Source organism: Microchirus variegatus, assembly GCF_963457635.1.
Source record: "Microchirus variegatus genome assembly, chromosome: 2".
Classification (NCBI taxonomy): Eukaryota; Metazoa; Chordata; class Actinopteri; order Pleuronectiformes; family Soleidae; genus Microchirus; species Microchirus variegatus.
Genome location: NC_139803.1, coordinates 4,507,550 through 4,526,551, shown reverse-complemented (window position 1 = coordinate 4,526,551; position 19,002 = coordinate 4,507,550). Strand labels below are relative to the sequence as shown.

Sequence of the window (19,002 nt, the reverse complement as noted above, 5' to 3'; positions counted from 1 at the left end):
ATTCTCTTCCTACGACTTGTACTCAATAATTAGCAAAGAGGCGTTGTTCCTTTTACTCCAACCGTCTCTCTGCTGTCAGATATTTGTCACCAGAACACGTTTACACAACGGTGAAATGTTTAGCACGGTTACTTGAACTGAAGAGGCTTACATTTAGCTAGTAGCTATCCGTGTGTTGAGTGGAGGTGCCGGCGAGGCCTACTGCATCCCCGGCCTTTACTGAGGAGGCGTTGCCGAAGAAGACGTACTCGCCAACCATCTCGGGGGTTCCTCGTCTGCTGTGTTCACGGGTAAATGGAGCAAACTGCTTTACTGCATGAACTTTTATTGCTAGCTCAGTACATATCGCTAACTCTCGCTATTAGGTACACTTTTGCAATAAAGGTGATTTTTATTTTTTTCGTATCCAGCTCAAGTGTATGTTGTTGTTTTGACCTATGTGATACAAACATACAGAGCTGAGGTGCGTTTATTTTTCGTAGTTAATGTGACATAAACACTTGTGAATTACAAATCAATTCAAATAAACCATACTAGTGTCTAAACTCTCTGTTGACGTTATTGCAGAACTGGCAGTTTATTGGTATTTATTATTTAAATCAGGAAATTGTTCCACTGGTGTAACAGTCAATGTTTTCATATTTCAGATTGAAAAGTGCTTGGGTAAAGATGGAGGCCCCTCCTGTCACTGTGATGCCAGTCACTGGTGGAACCATCAATATGATGGAGTATCTGTTGCAAGGTGAGATAAGTCAGAAACTTCTGCAGCTGAGAATTAAAGAACCACAATCTTATTTCATTATATAATTAACTGGTACTGGAGGTGCTGACACCTAAGTCAATGGTGACAACAATACACATATGGACACTCAGACTGACTAGTCGTGCACCAAAGTTTACAGAGAAATCAGCATGTTTAGCTTTCAGGGACATAGGAACTGCCCTGGTATATTAACCTGTATTTACCTGTGTTTAAATACAAACAACAAAGTATCTCAATAACTCGTGTGAATATACTGGTGAAGGCAGCAGTGAATCAATCGACAAGTTCTGTCTGTGCACAACGGCTGCCTATATGCTATGAAATAAAGTAATAAACATGTTCTCAGGATATAGTAGACATAAGCATATGTAGATTTGATTTCTACTTTATTTTTTTCAGTGAGAGGGAGTTCTCGTGCCTCAAGTTGGTTCTCAATATGGGGGTCACTGACTATTTGCTGGGTATCCGCGGGGTCTTAAAAAGTCTTAAATCCAATAATTTGAATTTAAGGCCTTCAAATGTCTTGAATTCTCCTAAAATCTCATAAAAGGTCTTAAATACAATTTTGAAAGGTCTTAAAAAATCTATTAACGTTACTTCTATTCAAAACATGCATAAACTTCAGTCTCGCTATGAAATGTTTCTATTTTTGAGGATGCGATAACAACAATGACTGCAACACGGAACTAAAATAGGCCACCTGTGTTCCCCGATGAGAATTGATGGAGCACCACTAGCTAGTCTGTTTTTGTCAGTATGGTCTTAAACTGTATTCATTATGGTCTTAAAAAGTCTTAAATTTGACTTGTTGAAACCTGCAGAGACCCTGTATTTGTCAGTACCTCATAAATCTCACTTCGAAAAAGCTGAATTATCCCATTCATTGTTTCTTATTTCCAACAAACAAATTATTGTCTCTATCCCTGTAATATGATTGTGAGATGCTGACATGTCATGAGCTATCTGGCTATTTTGTGATGGAGGGATGAAAATGATAAAACAGAAAAATATTTTTTCTTCTGGTCTTGTAAGGACATTGATACAGTGGTGTCACTCTACAAAACATTTCTCTTCCCTTTTAACTCTTCAGGCAGTGTCTTAGATCAGGCTCTGGAGAGTCTCCTGCATCGCCTCCGAGGTCTTTGCGACAACATGGAACCAGAGAGCTTCACGGATCACGAACTGGTTTATCTTCTGAAAGGCCAGCAAGGTAACCCCTTCATTCTCCGTGCCCGACGCTCCCTCTCTCACCCCACGGCTCCGTGGCACCTGCGCTACCTGGGCCAACCTGAAGTGGGAGACAAGAGCCGCCACGCCCTGGTGCGCAACTGCGTCGACGTGGCCGCATCTCACAGCCTGCCGGAGTTCCTAAACGAGATGGGCTTCCGCATGGACCACGAGTTTGTGGCGAATGGCCACATATTCCGAAAAGGCGTCATGAAAGTCGTCGTCAGCAAGCTCTCGCGCATTCTGGTACCAGGTAATACGGAGAACACGGAGCGTCTGTCGCTGTCGTACTTGGTGGAGCTGAGTGTGTTGGCTCCCGCTGGTCAGGACACGGTCTCGGAGGACATGCGCAGCTTTGCTGAGCAACTCAAACCCCTGGTTCATTTGGAGAAGATCGACCCAAGCAAGCAGAGACATTGACTTTTTTGGGTGGACTTTTCTACTATGGACGAGTTCCTTTGTTTCTCATTTTTCTTTACATCATTTTTCACCATTTTTGTACTAAAATTAAATACTGTTCTACTTTAACTGAACTTTTTCACCTCTGGTCCATTTGTTATACAAGCTGGAAAATATGTCTACAGTGGCAGTCAACAGTTTGGGCACCCATTTAAATTTTCATGATTTTTCCTTTATAAATCATTGGTTGTTTGAATAAGAAATTTCAGTTAAATATGTCATATGGGAGACAAACACAGTTATATTTATATCCGCGAGAAACGCGCGGATATTATGGAATCAGTCTCGCGCCTCCACGTCCGCATATTTTAGCCGTTAACGCGATAACTGGAAAGGCGTTTGAGATTAAATGTTCTTATTTTTTTATGGGTCACATACCCCCTGTAGATGATCTCTATTGATTTTGAGCTGTCTACCATTATTATTAATTAGTTAATTAATTAATTAATGATATAAAAAACATATTTTCGCCTGTATCTTCCAAAGTATTGCAGGTATTGGCTTCAAATGTTGCATGGGCATCACATACCACCTGAGAATTATCCCCATCTTTGTAGCTTTATTATTAATTAGCAAATTAATTAATTTATTATGCTAAAAACACATTTTGGGGTTTTTATCTTCCAGACTGATGGAGATATTGCCTTCAAATGTTGTACAATGATTCATGTAACAACTATCTACAAGTACAATCATTATTACTTTGGCTATGATTGGTAATAGTTACATAATAAGTTAACTGGTTAACTTATTAGTGAACACAGAAAAAATAGTTAAGGCATTTTTTCTTTATTATTGAGCTCATTTGGACACATTGAGGATATCATGGGTTTATTTAGCACTTATTCATAATATTTATTACATTATAATATAAACGTATTAATTATCATATAACAAATAGTTAAGCCTCCATTTCTTTATTAATGCATTGAATGGAAAGTTTGAACATATTGTAGCTTTTTCATGGAATTTAATAAACATAGTGTATGCTTTTTCATGACATTTGGACACTTTGAAGATATGGCAGGTGTGGTTAGCATTTTAATATTCATAATATTTAACAAGGTATAATAGGTTAACTAGTTTTATTAAAAACTAGAGAGAAATGTATGAGTTGAGGTATTCTGTGTTCAATATCGAGTTTATATGGATACTTTGAACATGTATAAAGTGTAGTCAGCATTATATCATAATATTTAACAGTTATTTTGTTGAATTTATACAATAATTAATTAAAACAGTTAGTGGCAGGTGCGAGTGCGTATTATTTGGGTATATTGAAAACTTGAGGATTGGACAAGTTTGCGGATATACCCCTTGCTGTCGGCCCCCGACAGCGTAGGCTAGTTGACAAGTGAAATAAAGTTTATTTGATTTACAGAAAGTGTGCAAGAATTATTCAAACACAATTAGGCATGTGCAGAAGTTTAAAAAAACAATTTTGTGCATCCTCCTTTTGCAGAAATAACAGCCTCTAAACGCTTCCTATAGCTTCCAATTAGAGTCTGGATTTTGGCTGAAGGTATTTTGGACGACCATTCTTTACAAAACAACAGGTTGATGGTTTCCGAGCGTGGACATCCCTCTTTAAATCACACCAAAAATGTTCAATAATATTCAGGTCTGGGGACTGAGATGGCCTTTCCAGAACATTGTATTTGTTCCTCTGCATGAATGCCTTAGTAGATTTTGAGCAGTGTTTAGGGTCGTTGTCTTGTTGAAAGATCCAGCCCCGGCACAACTTCAACTTTGTCACTGATTCCTGGACATTGTTCTCTAGAATCTGCTGATATTGAGTGGAATCCATGCGACCCTCAACTTTAAAAAGATTCCCAGTTCCTGCACTGGTCACACACAGCCCCACAGCATGATGATGGAACCACCACCAAATTTTACTGTAGGTAGCAAGTGTTTTTCTTGGAATTATGTTTTCTTTTTCCACCATTCATAACGCCCCTTGTTTTTTGCCCAAATAACTCTAATTTTAGTTTCATCAGTCCAAAATGAAGCTGGCTTGTCCAAATGTGCTTTAACATACCTCAAGTGACTCCGTTTGTGGCGGGTGGTGCAGAGAAAAGGCTTTTTCTGCATTACTCTTCCGTACAGCATCTCCTTGTGTAAAGTGCGCTGAACAGTTGAACGATGCACAGTGACACCATCTGCAGCGAGATGATGTTGTAGGTCTTTGGAGCTGCTCTGTGGGTTGACTGTGACTGTTCTCACCGTCCTTCGCCTCTGCTTATCTGAGATTTTTCTTGGTCTGCCACTTCAGGCCTTAACTAGAACTGTTCTCCTGTGATCTTCCAATTCCTCACAATGTTCCTCACAGTTGAAACTGAGAGCTTAAATGTCTGAGATAGCTTTCTGTGTCCTTCCCCTAAACCATGATGTTGAACAATCATTGTTTTCAGGTCATTTCAGAGTTGTTTTGAGGCTCCCATGTTGCCACTCTTCAGAGAAAATGCAAAGAGGAGAAACACTTGCAGTTGGCCTCATTAAATAACCTTCCTCATGATTGGATTCACCTGTGTATGGAGGTCAAGGGTGCCTAGATTAATGCACACGCCCAATTTTGTTTAAATAATTCTTGCACACTTTCTGTAAATCATATAAACTTTATTTCACTTCTCAAATAACACTGTGTTTGTCTCCTATATTACATATTTAACTGAAATTTCTTGTCCAAACAACCAACGATTTATAAAGGAAAATCATGAACTTTTACAGGGGGGGCCCAAACTCCTGTGGAGGATATAGTGGTAGAAAATGGATGGATGGATGGATATTCAGTGCTTGGGCCACACAGTTGGTGTAGCGGTTAAGAAAGGAAAGGAAGGACGTCATCTTTATCGTCATTATACGACTAACATGCTAACGTGTTATTTGTATGGTGGGAGGAAACCCACGCAGACACAGGGAGAAACGCCACACAGAAAGGTCCCAGTATTTAAAGGTGAAGTAAGTAGTTTATAGTGCCATCTAGAGGAGAGGCTGAAATTTACAACAAAGAACTGCTCCTCTGCTCACCCCCTCCCCCCCTGAGAGCTACGGTATCCTCAAAAGTGGATTTTGGGTTATATAAACCCATAAATACTACGCAGTGTCCCTTTAAAACAGTGAAATAACAAAACAAAAAACACACACATTTGAACCTTTGAGCTCATCCAGGCAGCAGTGGATCATCAACTACTGTGTGCTATGTTGCTAGGTTTTCTCTATGGACTTTGGTGTAGGGAGTGAGTGATTTACATTTGATTGATTGAACTTTATTTTAAAGGGACCGTGTGCAATTAAAACATAAATGTCGCCATTCGATGCATTGCACCAGAGTTATTAGCCTTAGGCTAATTTACATCTGCAGCCCCGAACCTTAAAATAAATACAAATACAGCACAGATAAAACATATACAAATATTACTCTGCAAGTAACGTCAAGTAAGGGACAAATAAATACAGCATGATAAAACATCGAGCAATGTAAGAAGTGTGCGTGGCAGCCTCATCCGATTAGAAAAGCAACATTTAATGGCAAGATAACGCAAACAAACATATTTTATTAGACCTGAACAGTCGTTCAATTCAACAGTTATTCCTGCATCAAGTCCTGTTTCAGCACTCAGCTTTTGGATTTCCGACCTAAGAACACTTTGATTTTTATCCCACTAGGGGTCTCTGTTGCCCTTCCCGTAACTGTGTGGACACAGAGGCTGTGCTGAAACCGCTACCTCAGATCATGTACAGGAGCTGTGGTTGCCATGGAAATAATTAGTTGTGAGATCTGCACATCTCCCCCCCCCCCCCACACACACACTCTAATTAGCTTTCTCAATTGCTTAATGATACATAGACCTGTGAAAGCCTTTCTTTCTTCCCCTTCAACAAAAGCATTGATTTTCCTTCTCTTCCCCTCTCATTTCTACTGTTAACCCATTAGTGCCTCTTTCATGGGAACTTGAGCTGGGACGACTGTGTGTGTGTGAAAGCACTACAGCTCCCCCAGGTTATATATATATATATATGTATATATATATGTATGTATGTATGTGTGTGTGTGTATACGTGCCAGTGTGTCGACATTAAGGGGCCAATCTGCTGCGGTGACTGAAGTAACTAATGCACATCCTGTCAGTTATGATAATAATGTTGGCAATCTGTCATGAGTGCTTCTAATAATACTGCTACAGGAAGATGCATTTGCAGGGGTGGTGGTGGGGGGGGGGGGGGGGGGGTCTGTGATGTAAAGCGACCATGTTGCGTGTGAAGGGAAGAGCTCGGGGCGTGCAGATGATGCTGTCTCTCCACGTTGACCTACCTGCACGTCAAAGGCTGACGAGGACACACGCTCACCGAGGTGGAAAGGTGAGACGACGCCGCTCTTCCACGTACAGTCGTCGCACCTGGAGAACCTTTTCTTTTTCTTTCATTAAAGTCAATGAGAGCAGATAATCTGATGGAGACAGTTTTATGTTCCGACAACGAGAAGCAGACTTTACCGGGCCCCTCAGGACCGAAAAAGCATGATGTTTCAGCTCTGAGTGAATTATGTATTAAAGAGGCAGATGCCTCCTTTGCCCAAGGCTTTATGTGTCCGGCGTGGCTACACTCTATACAGTCTGGCTGGCTTTCTTCCACTTAAACTTCGTCTTCAGCGCGGTGCTCATTTGGTGATGAGCTGGACTCCCCACTGAAACCTCCGCTCCGCGTTGCCCTAAAAAGAACAGAGGCAACGGCTATAGGCTAATCAGCGCCTTGGCATCGGGGGCCTGCTCCGTTATTGCGGACGTTAGCCGCAACCGCCGACTCGCGCGCAAGTTGAGGAGATTCAGCTCGTCGCCCAGAGGCAACGTTATGAGCTGCATGGTTTATTATAAACTGAAACCAGACTGACACCTTTTTCTCAACACATGTACGCAAAAAAAAAAAAAAAAATCCTCTTGAATCAGGTTTCATAAGAGGCATCAAACTTGATTAATTTCTATTGAGGGCTCACACAGGCTTTAAAGTTTGAATAAAAGTGCTTGAGTTTCGAATAAACTGGAATTATTTTATAACAAACGGCCTAAATTGACTGAATATTTTGCAGATTACACGGTGGAATAAAAGATTAAAAGTCTAAATGAAAACTGTTCCACCTGAATCTCACTAGTGTTGATGATTAAACATGTGTTTTGTTGTTGTTTATAGCATAACCAATATCTCTTTTTATTAATATATGGATTAAAAATAATAATTCACGAGGATGAACCCTGACTAACAAACAGTCCATTAACTACAGGTGCTTCATTTAAATGTATATAAAATTCAAACATTTCATTTATTATTATATTATATTATATTATGTTATTGTGCAAGTTCAGTGTCAGTCTTCACTTTGAGTATAAAAGTGATTAGATTAACCCTTTAAGGTACACACCAAGAAAAAAGCCAAGGAAAAATGATTTCTTTGCATTTTTTAAAATTATTTCATTTTATTTACTTATGATAACAATAACGATAATCAATATATTGACTCAGGGGTCGACTCACCCATTACCCAAGCTGAAGTCACTGAGGTGGTTAGAAAGCTGCCCAGTGGCAAGGCACCGGGAGTGGATGAGATCCGACCTGAGTACCTTAAGTCTCTGGATGCTGTAGGGCTGTCCTGGTTGACACGTCTCTGCAGCATTGCGTGGCGGTTGGGGACAGTGCCTCTGGAATGGCAGACCGGGGTGGTGGTCCCTCTTTTTAAAAAGGGGGATCGGAGGGTGTGTTCCAACTATCGGGGGATCACACTCCTCAGCCTCCCGGGGAAAGTCTATTCCAGGGTACTGGAGAGGAGAGTTCGGCCGATAGTCGAACCTCGGATTCAAGAGGAACAATGCGGCTTTCGTCCTGGCCGTGGAACACTGGACCAGCTCTATACCCTTCGCAGGGTGCTCGAGGGTTCATGGGAGTTTGCTCAACCAGTCCACATGTGTTTTGTGGACTTGGAGAAGGCTTTCGACCGTGTCCCTCGTGGCATTCTGTGGGGGGTGCTCCGGGAGTATGGGGTCGGGGGCCCTTTGCTAAGGGCCGTGCGGTCCCTGTACGACCGGAGCAGGAGCTTGGTTCGCATCGCCGGCAGTAAGTCAGACTTGTTCCCAGTGCATGTCGGACTCCGGCAGGGCTGCCCTTTGTCACCGGTTCTGTTCATTATTTTTATGGACAGAATTTCTAGGCACAGCCGGGGGCCGGAAGGGGTCCAGTTCGGGAGCGGTTGGATTCCATCTCTGCTCTTTGCAGATGATGTGGTCTTGATGGCTCCTACGAACCAGGAACTCCAGAATGCGCTGGGGCGGTTTGCAGCCGAGTGTGAAGCGGCGGGGATGAGAATTAGCACCTCTAAGTCCGAGGCCATGGTTCTCGACCGGAAAAAGGTGGCTTGCTCCCTCCGGGTCAGTGGAGAGATCCTGCCTCAGGTGGAGGAGTTTAAGTATCTTGGGGTCTTGTTCACGAGTGAGGGAAGGATGGAGCGTGAGATTGACAGGCGGATCGGTGCAGCGGCCGCAGTAATGCGGTCGTTGTATCGGTCCGTTGTGGTGAAGAAGGAGCTGAGCCGAAAGGCAAAGCTCTCGATTTACCGGTCAATCTACGTTCCTACCCTCACCTATGGTCATGAGCTTTGGGTTATGACCGAAAGAACAAGATCCCGGATACAAGCGGCTGAAATGAGTTTTCTCCGCAGGGTGGCGGAGCGCTCCCTTAGAGATAGGGTGAGGAGCTCTGTCACCCGGGAGGAGCTCGGAGTAGAGCCGCTGCTCCTCCACATCGAGAGGAGCCAGCTGAGGTGGCTCGGGCATCTGAATCGGATGCCCCCTGGACGCCTCCCTCGGGAGGTGCTCCGGGCATGTCCCACCGGGAGGAGACCCAGAGGAAGACCCAGGACACGCTGGAGTGACTACGTCACCCGGCTGGCCTGGGAACGCCTTGGGGTCCCCCCGGAAGAGCTGGAGGAAGTGTCCTGCGAGAGGGAGGTCTGGGCGTCCCTTCTCAGACTGCTGCCCCCGCGACCCGGCCCCGGATAAGCGGTGGAAAATGGATGGATGGATGGAATATATTTTTTTTATAGAGGAAGCACTGGTTTAGTGTAAATAACACATTTACATTTCTATCAATAATATTCAAGCCCCAGCTACTCCAAGGTGGTGGTGGTGGTGGTTTCTGCTTAGGGGCCCCATAAATGCTTGGGCCGGCCCTGTAGACACATGTTGGATGCGGTGATTAAAGGTGCCATATGTAAGAATGCGGCCAAAAACGGTTACTACATTCAAATTCAAAACACCGAGGTCTTTTAGGGTTTCGTTTTTCTGACGTACCTGGCAACCCGTGGTTGCTCGGCAGCTGAGACTCTACTGACTGCAATGATTGGTCGACGGCGGTAGGTGGCGCCACATGATGCCAAAAACGTGATTTCAAAACATAAACATGATTTGCAGTCTGCAAATATTTTGTCTGTACTGTTGTTGTTGTTGAGTTCAGTTTGTTATATGAACATTATTCCTGAGTCTCTGTGACATATTAGGAGGATTTTATGATTTATTACATAATGCACCTTTAACATCTCACTTACACTGGTGTTTTTTTTTGCACTGTCCACTCAGCCCTACAGTCTTTAACCATCTTTGACATCATCAATTCATTATTCCACCATTTAGCACGACGCGCTTTTGGCCATTAAAAGACTGCACACTGATTTTGCTCTCTGGACCATTTGGCTATTCTGCTTCTTTGACTGTTAAATATAATGAACTGACCAAAAACAGACGGCGTCAGTTAATCATATTTTGCCCAACCTCTGAAACGGGGATAGGAGCAATTACCTGCCTCGTTCCTTTATATTTTTCAATTCCACAACGCAAGCCTCAATTAAAACTCTTGGTGTGGATGCAGGGATGAATTTACACGACATCATGAGGTTTTTTTTTTGCGAGCGACGTCTTAAGATGCGTCCCTTATGTGAACGAAATTCCAGAGACTCCTTTTTTTGATGGGGGGGGGGGGGCGCGCAACTTGACGAGCACAAAGCGCTGCCTTGTTGTTGATGTGGTGCTTCTTCCTGCTTGTGGCTGCTTTAAGATGATTATTCTGCTCTGCAGAATATTCTGTTCTGGGATCAGCCAGAGCCTGAAGCTAGCCACGCTGCCTCTGGTATGTCTGGTATGTGGACGGTGTAGCAATAAGCAATGGAAAGGGCCACGAAAAACATACGTAGTTTTGTGAAATCACGCCGTCTGGCCCCTTTTTCCTGACTGTATGCAAGTTCTTCTGCTCTTCCTCAGAGCCTCTCTGGAGATTCAGCCCTGCTGTGAGCCTCTGCATCGGGTCATTTGTCTTCCCGATGTTCACAATTACTCCTCTTTCACTATATGTGTAATCAAGACACATTATGTAATCTCAAGTGTCACAAAAATTATGGTTCTCAGGGAGTTTTATTTGCGAACAAGCGCTTGCAACAAGAACCTCGTGTTTTGCGACGGGGGAAGCGTATGAAAGGCTCATCCGTCTCCGGCACTGGCCCGATTGTTAGTCTCGCCGCATAATTTGAAAATATAGTAATTACCCTTTGCTCAAATTTGTAGGTGCAATAGGGTTTGTAGCCTTTTTGCATATGCAAACTATTAGCAACACGGCATTTGATGCCCCGCACGTTAAGTCACTGGCATGACACACGATGACACATCCTCCCACATTTAAAAGTGGGCTATTTTTGACACACATTTCTCAACATCAGTCATGTCTGAGTGCACAGGGTGGCCATGTTGTGCAACATTTAAGTACAGCTTCAGTACACACACACACACACACACACACACACACACACACACACACACACACACACACACACACACAAACACACATTCTTGTACTTGCTGCATACTGAGGACTGGGTTGCTGACAAAGTGAGGACCAGCATTTCCACTTTATAAATCAACACAGTTACAAATATCTACTTCATGAATGACATCTATATAGAACTACTGGTTGCAGTACCATAAAATGTCTGCAGGTGGAGCTCCAGAGCAAAAAGGGCTGGAAAACTTTTTCCATTTTATTTTTATTTTTTTAATTTTTGGTCCAAAATTTGACAAAAACATCGTACTTATACTATGTCGACCACAACTTTGAAAAAAAAATTTGACCCAAAATTTGACAAAAACGTTATACTATACTATGTTGTCCGAAATTAGAGAAAAAAATTTGACCCAAACTTTTTGGTCCAAAATTTGACAATATACGTCATACTATACTACGTATTCCAAAATTTGAAAAAATCTTTAACAAAAAAAACTTTGGTCCAAAATTGGACAAAAACGTCATACTATACTGTCGTCCAAAATTTGAAAAAAAATATTTGACCCAAACTTTTTGTTCCAAAATTTGACAATTTACGTCATACTATACTGTCGTCCAAAATTTGAAAAAAAAAATTTACCCAAAATTTTTGGTCCAAAATTTGACAAAAACGTCGTCCAAAATGTGAATTTTTTTTTTTTTTTGACAAATTGAGTATAGCATGTTATAGCAACCTAGGGAAGTGATTTCAATGAAAACAAAGTGAGGACCGGCCAAAATGTCCTCACTCTGTAAAAATGACCTCACTTTGGGGGTTAAAAACCCTCACTGGTCCTCAGTATGCTGCAAGTACAAGAACACACACACACACACTTTGCATGCAAAGGGTGGGGTTCCACCTTACACCATGGAGCTCACTTCAACCATTTATAGTTTGGGCTTACCGCATGTACGCCTCTGTGTCGATGGACGGTGTCCTTTTTTTTCCAGCTGTCAAGTGCTTTTGACGTCAACACAATCGCAGTAACATGCCCCCACAGGTCGTACTGATTACCCTTACGCTATTAAAAACGCTCGCATGCAGCGGCTGCGCACGATATATATGATCAGAAACTGTTGCTGCACAAATGTGAGCGTGTGCGAATGTAGAACTGTCTGTTAAAAGTCCATGAATAAATAATGGTCTCTCCACACTCTCAGCATCCAGCCACACAACAGGTGCAAATGTGCATATGAAAATGTGAGCTTCGTATGCATAACGGCTGCCGTGCTCAAAAACCTCCTAGTTGCTGTAAACGAGCCGATAGAAATCTCTCTTTTCTGACGCTGTTTCCCAGCCGCGAGATTTGAGACTCAACTCTCTCAACCCAGAAGACAGAGTCTTGTGTTGTGATTGGCCAGTACCCGGAAGTGACATATTCAGCACACCAGCTCTCAGAAGCGCATCGCCCCCCCCTCTGGAACGGTGGATGCACTGCTATGATGCTAAGATGCGCTGATCTCGCATCAGCCCGAGATTACAATAAAACACAGCGTTCTCAGCAGTGGCTGAACTGTTCGTTTAGAACGTTGGTTCTCAAAGTGCGGCCCGGGGGCCCAATGTCGGCCCGCAGAAACGTTTATGGCGGCCCCGCAATGAATTACAGTTGATAGTTTTAATCCAGGAGCTACTAAGCTTGTTAAATGTTTATTGGACATTACTGGATACAGACCAATGAGTGTAAACAAAAATACTGGGTATTTACCTGGTTTCTATATGGTGAATTTTAGTGTATTATTGGGTTATAAGCTGGTAATAAGCAGGTAGCTACAGCCCCCAATTACTAGCTATTTACCCAGTAAATATATGGTAACAGAAATGTGTTACTTGGTATTAACCTGTAATTAGAAGGTAAGAACAATGGCCAAACTACTGGGTAATTACCCAGTAAATTATAAAGCGTTATTATATTAACGCTTAAATTACATTATATTAACGCTAAATGCAATCTGGTCATTAAAATTATTACAAATGGGATTTCTTTCTGGTTTTTTTCCCTTTTTTTTTTTTCCTTTGGAGGCCCTCAGTCCAATGTTGGGTTCCTAATTGGCCCTCAGGTATCAAAACTTTGAGAACCCCTGGTTTAGAACCTTCAGGGCTTCTTAAACAAGGTAATGACGCAGATACACACTAAAAAAACAGCGTTAATTGGAACTTCCGGGTCTAGGTCCGCTTTAAGTCTGTGAGATCTTAAGTGTGTTCATCACTCTAATCCCATTGTTAATCAATCACGTCAGTTTGAAAAACTGAGATTTACATCTCTGTGAAAAACCAAGTCCCTCCTCTGCACCAAATTCCAGGGAGGAATCAACAATTTCCATCACGGTTACACAGGAATTCTAGACCCACTGTTGTTTCCGATCCTTATGTTCAAACATGTTATTTTGTGACTTTTGTGTTTAAAATCCTTTGTTTCTATTTTTCATCTAAGTGACACAGAGTCACCAAAAGAGGCAGAAACAGAGCAGTAGCTCCTGTGTCCACGTCGGCTACAAATGCTGATTTTCTCTGTGGACATTATGAAAGAGTAGCTTCTGTTTGGAGGCTAATATATGTTTTCCTTACTTTCACGGTCATTGATGACTATGAGTCACACACGGCCTCATTTTCAAATACCTGAACCATCACCTTAAAGCGCTCAGCCCCAGCCTGTGGCACTACATTGATTTCAATGCCGCTTACGTGTTATGCTGAAATGATCTTAAAATATTGCCGCATATATCATTGTTGTTGCTATAGCTTGACGTGCAGTTAGACTTTTGTTTTTTCACTTGACCGCACGTGAAGCTGATGTGGCCTTTGAGACCCTTGGTCCTTATAGTGTGATACAGTTTACATGAGAAGTCTAAATCTACCCGAGAAGGGGAGAAATTATGAGATTAAAACGTCAAAGTTATGAGATAAAAAGCCGAAATTATGAGATAGTAAGTCATAATTATGAGATTAAAATGTTGAAATTATGAGATAAAAGTCATAATTATGAGATTAAAATGTCGAAATTATGAGATAAAAAGTTGAAATTATGAGATAAAAAGTCGAAATCATGGGTTAGAAAGTCGAAATTATGAGAGAAAGTCATAATTATGAGACTAAAACGTCGAAGTTATGAGATAAAAAGTCAAAATTATGAGATAAAAAGATGAAATCATGAGATAGGAAGTCGAAATTATGAGATAAAAAGTCGAAATCATGGGTTAGAAAGTCGAAATTATGAGAGAAAGTCATAATTATGAGACTAAAACGTCGAAGTTATGAGATAAAAAGTCGAAATGATGAGATAAAAAGTCGAAATTATGAGATAAAAAGATGAAATCATGAGATAGGAAATCGAAATTATGAGATAAAAAGTCGAAATCATGGGTTAGAAAGTCGAAATTATGAGAGAAAGTCATAATTATGAGACTAAAACGTCGAAGTTATGAGATAAAAAGTCGAAATTATGAGATAAAAAGTCGGAATCATGGGTTAGAAAGTCGAAATCATGAGATTAAAACGTCAAAATCATGAGATAAAAAGTCGAAATTGTGAGATAAAAAGTCGAAATCATGAGAGAGAATGTCGAAATTATGAGATAAAAAGTCGAAATTGTGAGATTCTATAATAATTACGAGATAATTACGACTTTTTTTAAATCTCATAATTGTGACTTTTTCTCTCATAATTATGACTTCCATAGTACAGGGCCTGATCTATAATCTATCTTAATCTTCACTAAATCTAATCGGTGTAGAATATAACTGACTGCAGGTGTGCCCCACCCCCCCCCCCCCCCCCCCCCAAATAAACCAATCAGCACACTATAATATACCTTTCCCCATCGAGGATATTTGGACGCTGCGCATGCACGCGGTCAATTTCTCACGCACAGAGGCGTATCATCATCATCATCATCATCACACACACACACACACACACACACACACACACACCCACGCTGTTAGTTCTTTCTTTATTTCTTTATCGGAAGCGCGCGTGCCCTCCACGACACGAGACTGTGCAGGAATCATCACCACATGGTTTTTTGTTTTATTGCTGAGGCTGTGGCGCGCACAGATGCGCGCTCGTGGTCACATGAAAGGTCATTCTTAATTTGGGATTAAGATTGAGATTTTTTTTTTGGAGGAGAGAGAGAGAGAGAGAGAGAGAGAGAGGGAGAGAGAGAGAGAGAGGGAGGATTTGGCTGTAATCACGTTCAGAGAGTATTGATTTCGCGAGCGCACTCCAATTGGCAGAGCATCTTCACTCCAGCGCCGGCGCGTCATCCTCACTTCACGTCGACGGAGCGAGTTGTAAGCAAATGAGAACATGTGTGGGATCAGAGAGAGAGGGAGGATATAGAAGAGGAGAGCAAGAAAGAGGAGGTGTGATTTTAAAAAAGAGAGAGAGAGAGAGAAGAACCCAGATTATTCTCATTCCCAGATTTCATTCTCTGGACTATATATATTTTTTTTCTTTACATTTTTCCCTTTTTTTTTTTTTTTTGTTCCGCCAGACTGGGTGTTTATGGGTTGGTCACATGCGCGCGCCTCTCCATTATAATTGCAGACAGTTGGCTGCTGTTCAGGCTGAATGGACTTGAACGCGCCGCTGCCAGCGTAAAATCCGCGCGCACTGGAAGATTGAATAATTCACGGTAATAACGTATTATCGCCTCAGCGGCTGCTGTCTTTACGCAGCCGTGCTGGGGTTTTTTTCTTCCCTCTTCCTCGTCTTTCGCCCCCCCACCACACCCCCACCACTGTCGTTGTCTCCTGGAGGATTTATTTATCGACGGTTTCCCTGCAAAATATGCTCCTTATCTGAAATATCATCTGTTGCTGTTGTGACTGAATTTGAGTCGAGGAGAGGAGAACCCCGATGACTGGCTCTGAGACTGTGCACGTGCGGAGCGGATGTGGACTGTGAAATAAGAAATTGATATTTGATCTTTTTTTTATTTAAAAAAAAAAAAAAAAATGGAGGAGAAATTATTATTACTTTTATTACTTCTGTTATCTCTCCACGGGAAGCTGTGATTTTTTTTTTTTTTTTTTTTGAATCCACCATGATCTGTTGAACACCCTCTCGTTGTATATTCATACATCGAAACTATATCACAAGACATTTTTCAACGTCAAGTGACATTTAAGGGATCGTGGAGGTATTTCCCCTCTTTTTTTTTTTCTTCCCCCCTTTTGATTTTACTCCATTCCAACTATAAATGCTGATGATGGAGGACGACGACCTGGACGCGCATCAGGTTGATTCGGATTTCGAGCCGCAGAGCCGGCCTCGCTCGTGCACCTGGCCGCCGCTGCCGCCGCCGTGCCCGGAGGATTTCCCCGGCGGACACGAGGGGGTCAGCGGGGGTCTCCCGGTGGTGGCCAACATCAAGGTGGAACCGGAGGACGTCCCGGCGTGCAGGGCAGCGGCGGCGGCGGCGGCGGCGGCGCTCGTGGGCGGAACGCCGGCAGAGATGAAGCATCCAGCCGGCGCCCCGGCACCCGCGGGCGCGACGCACCCATGCCTGGCCGGCGCGGCGGTCCTCGACGCGACCGGACCGCTGCGCAAAGCCAAATCCTCGCGGCGGAACGCGTGGGGGAACCTGTCGTACGCGGATCTCATTACCCGCGCCATCGAGAGCACACTGGAGAAGAGACTGACGCTGTCACAGATTTACGACTGGATGGTCCGTTATGTGCCCTATTTCAAGGATAAGGGCGACAGTAATAGCTCAGCTGGCTGGAAGGTAAGGAGTGAAAGCGGAATGGATGGAGCTTTAAACATCCTCATCTGAAATAATCCAACATTAAACTATAATAGTATTCATAATTATTATTATTATCAGAATCCACTCAGTCATTCAGGTTCCACAGACACACACACACACACACACATGGGATTCCGTGGCGGTTACGCATGAATGGTGACAAGCCTTATCTTGTCTTATAGTTCATTACCAGTCATTGTGAAAGATCAGAGATGACACACTGTATAATAGACTGTGGAGTGGAGTCTCCATGCTCGTGATGGACATCATGTAGTGTCCGTGATTCACCAGCAGCAGGACGGTAACCACACTGTGTTTAATCTTCATATCTACTGGTGAAATGGAACAAAACTGTTCACAGACCAACCTGAAAACAGTCAGTGATTCACCCCCCCCCTGCCCCTTCTCTCTCTGTTCAAAATACACTTGTTCAGACTCATTTTCCCTATTACATGAAGTATTGTCCATAGCTTTGTTATTAAGGATGATCTGGTATATGTAAAGAAACGCAGCGCACGTTTTCTTCCAATAACCTCCTCGAAAATCAACAGACGGACACTTGTTGGAGATGATCACAACTCGGCTGTCCGCAATGTAAATATTCAGAGTGGGGTTTTTTCCACAACTGACCACAGTCCTCCACCACCACCACCACCACCACCACTACTGCCTGTCTGGCTGAGAGCCTAGAGTAACCTCCTGGACATCTGCCCATGTTTTCAGCAGCAGCAGAAGCAGCAGCAGCAGCAGCAGCAGCAGCAGCAGCAGCAGCAGCAGCAGCCTCTCCTCCTATATACAGCCATTCATTGTGGCCATCTGAGGACAGGGTGAAGGGGGTAGAGAGGGATCAGCCGCGCAGCAGAGCTTGTCCTTATCCTGCACCTGCTGAGAGGAGACTTTTGAGACTATAGATAGTTGAGTTTGCTTGTGATTTCCATGGGAATGCATCCATAGGCAGCATCTGTTTTTTTTTTTGTTTTTTTACTAAAGCAAGACAGGGTTTAGAGAGGAGGTCACGCTGGCCACAAACTGATCACCGGATCGGTCGATATTTACAGGAGGAATTATGGTGTCCGCGACTATTTAGAGCGTATAGGCACGTCTTTCATATCATCAAACACAAGTGACGAATGCATGTGTGCAGCAACACGCACTCGGTCTTCTGTCGAAACTTGTCGTGTCGCCGTTGCATAACATAAACCCTGTCACCGCTCTCGCTCCTCTTGTGGCCTCACGCATAATCTCAAGCACCCGACTGACACCTTAAGCCTGTCCCATTAAAACTCAACTGGGCCAAAGGTGTGTCTCCAGGTAGACGCTCGGCTGTCATTAGCGCCGCACACTCAACAACCACAGGGCCTAACCTTTTTTTCTTTAGCGCCAAAGTCCCAGTCTGCTATTTAAAAAAAAAAAAAAAAAAAAAAAAAAACTGCAAATGAGGGGGTTTGACAGTGGCAATCTGAGGTCCTGGGCTATTTCAGGCCACAGGCGAGACATGGGGCCCATTCCAGGTAATGACGGGGGATTAGGTAAGTCGTTTAAAGCATGCAGTCATGATGTCGGTAGCGGAGGCTGACCTGGTTTTAGTCAGAGCGGGCAATGTAAACATACACTTAAAAGTCACATGCGAAGCTCGCTGACAAGAAGTACAGCAACAGCTGTTGGAGATATCGTCGCTCGGCAGCGTTCGTGCAAAGAAAAACGCTTGGTTTTTTTGATGCAGCGCCCGATAACTGTAGTTAAGAACTGCCCTTTAGCTTCATAACGGCACACATTTGCCGTGGTGTTGTTCTGAAAAGTTGGAGTTTTCTCCAACAAATGCCGGGCAGTGCATTTACATCGGAGCGTAAGCTGAATTTTTAAGTGAGCTTGGTCTCTGGGCTTTTGAAAAACTTAACGGAACTTTTGTTGAATATCTTTTTTTGCCTGGAGCGAGGCGTCACCACAAATCCT

General features: G+C 43.0%; 2 protein-coding genes across 2 annotated transcripts in view; both read left to right on the top strand.

Moving 5' to 3' along the window:
• Positions 1-658: 658 nt before the first annotated feature.
• On the top strand, positions 659-2,410 carry med18 (mediator of RNA polymerase II transcription, subunit 18 homolog (yeast); the record flags this gene model as incomplete). The annotated part of the gene is made up of 2 exons (XM_083903827.1): positions 659-742; positions 1,854-2,410. The coding sequence occupies exons 1-2, from the start codon at positions 670-672 to the stop codon at positions 2,408-2,410; spliced, it is 630 nt and encodes a 209-aa protein (XP_083759953.1). The 5' UTR covers positions 659-669.
• A 14,090-nt stretch (positions 2,411-16,500) lies between these two features.
• The window catches only part of LOC310944121 (forkhead box protein O6-like), a gene marked incomplete at both ends in the record, with an annotated part of 45,773 nt that continues 43,271 nt past the window's right edge, over positions 16,501-19,002 (top strand). Inside the window, one exon of the mRNA XM_083909813.1 lies at positions 16,501-17,028. Within this exon, the coding sequence (XP_083765939.1) occupies positions 16,501-17,028 (528 nt within the window). The remainder of the gene's footprint in view (positions 17,029-19,002) is intronic.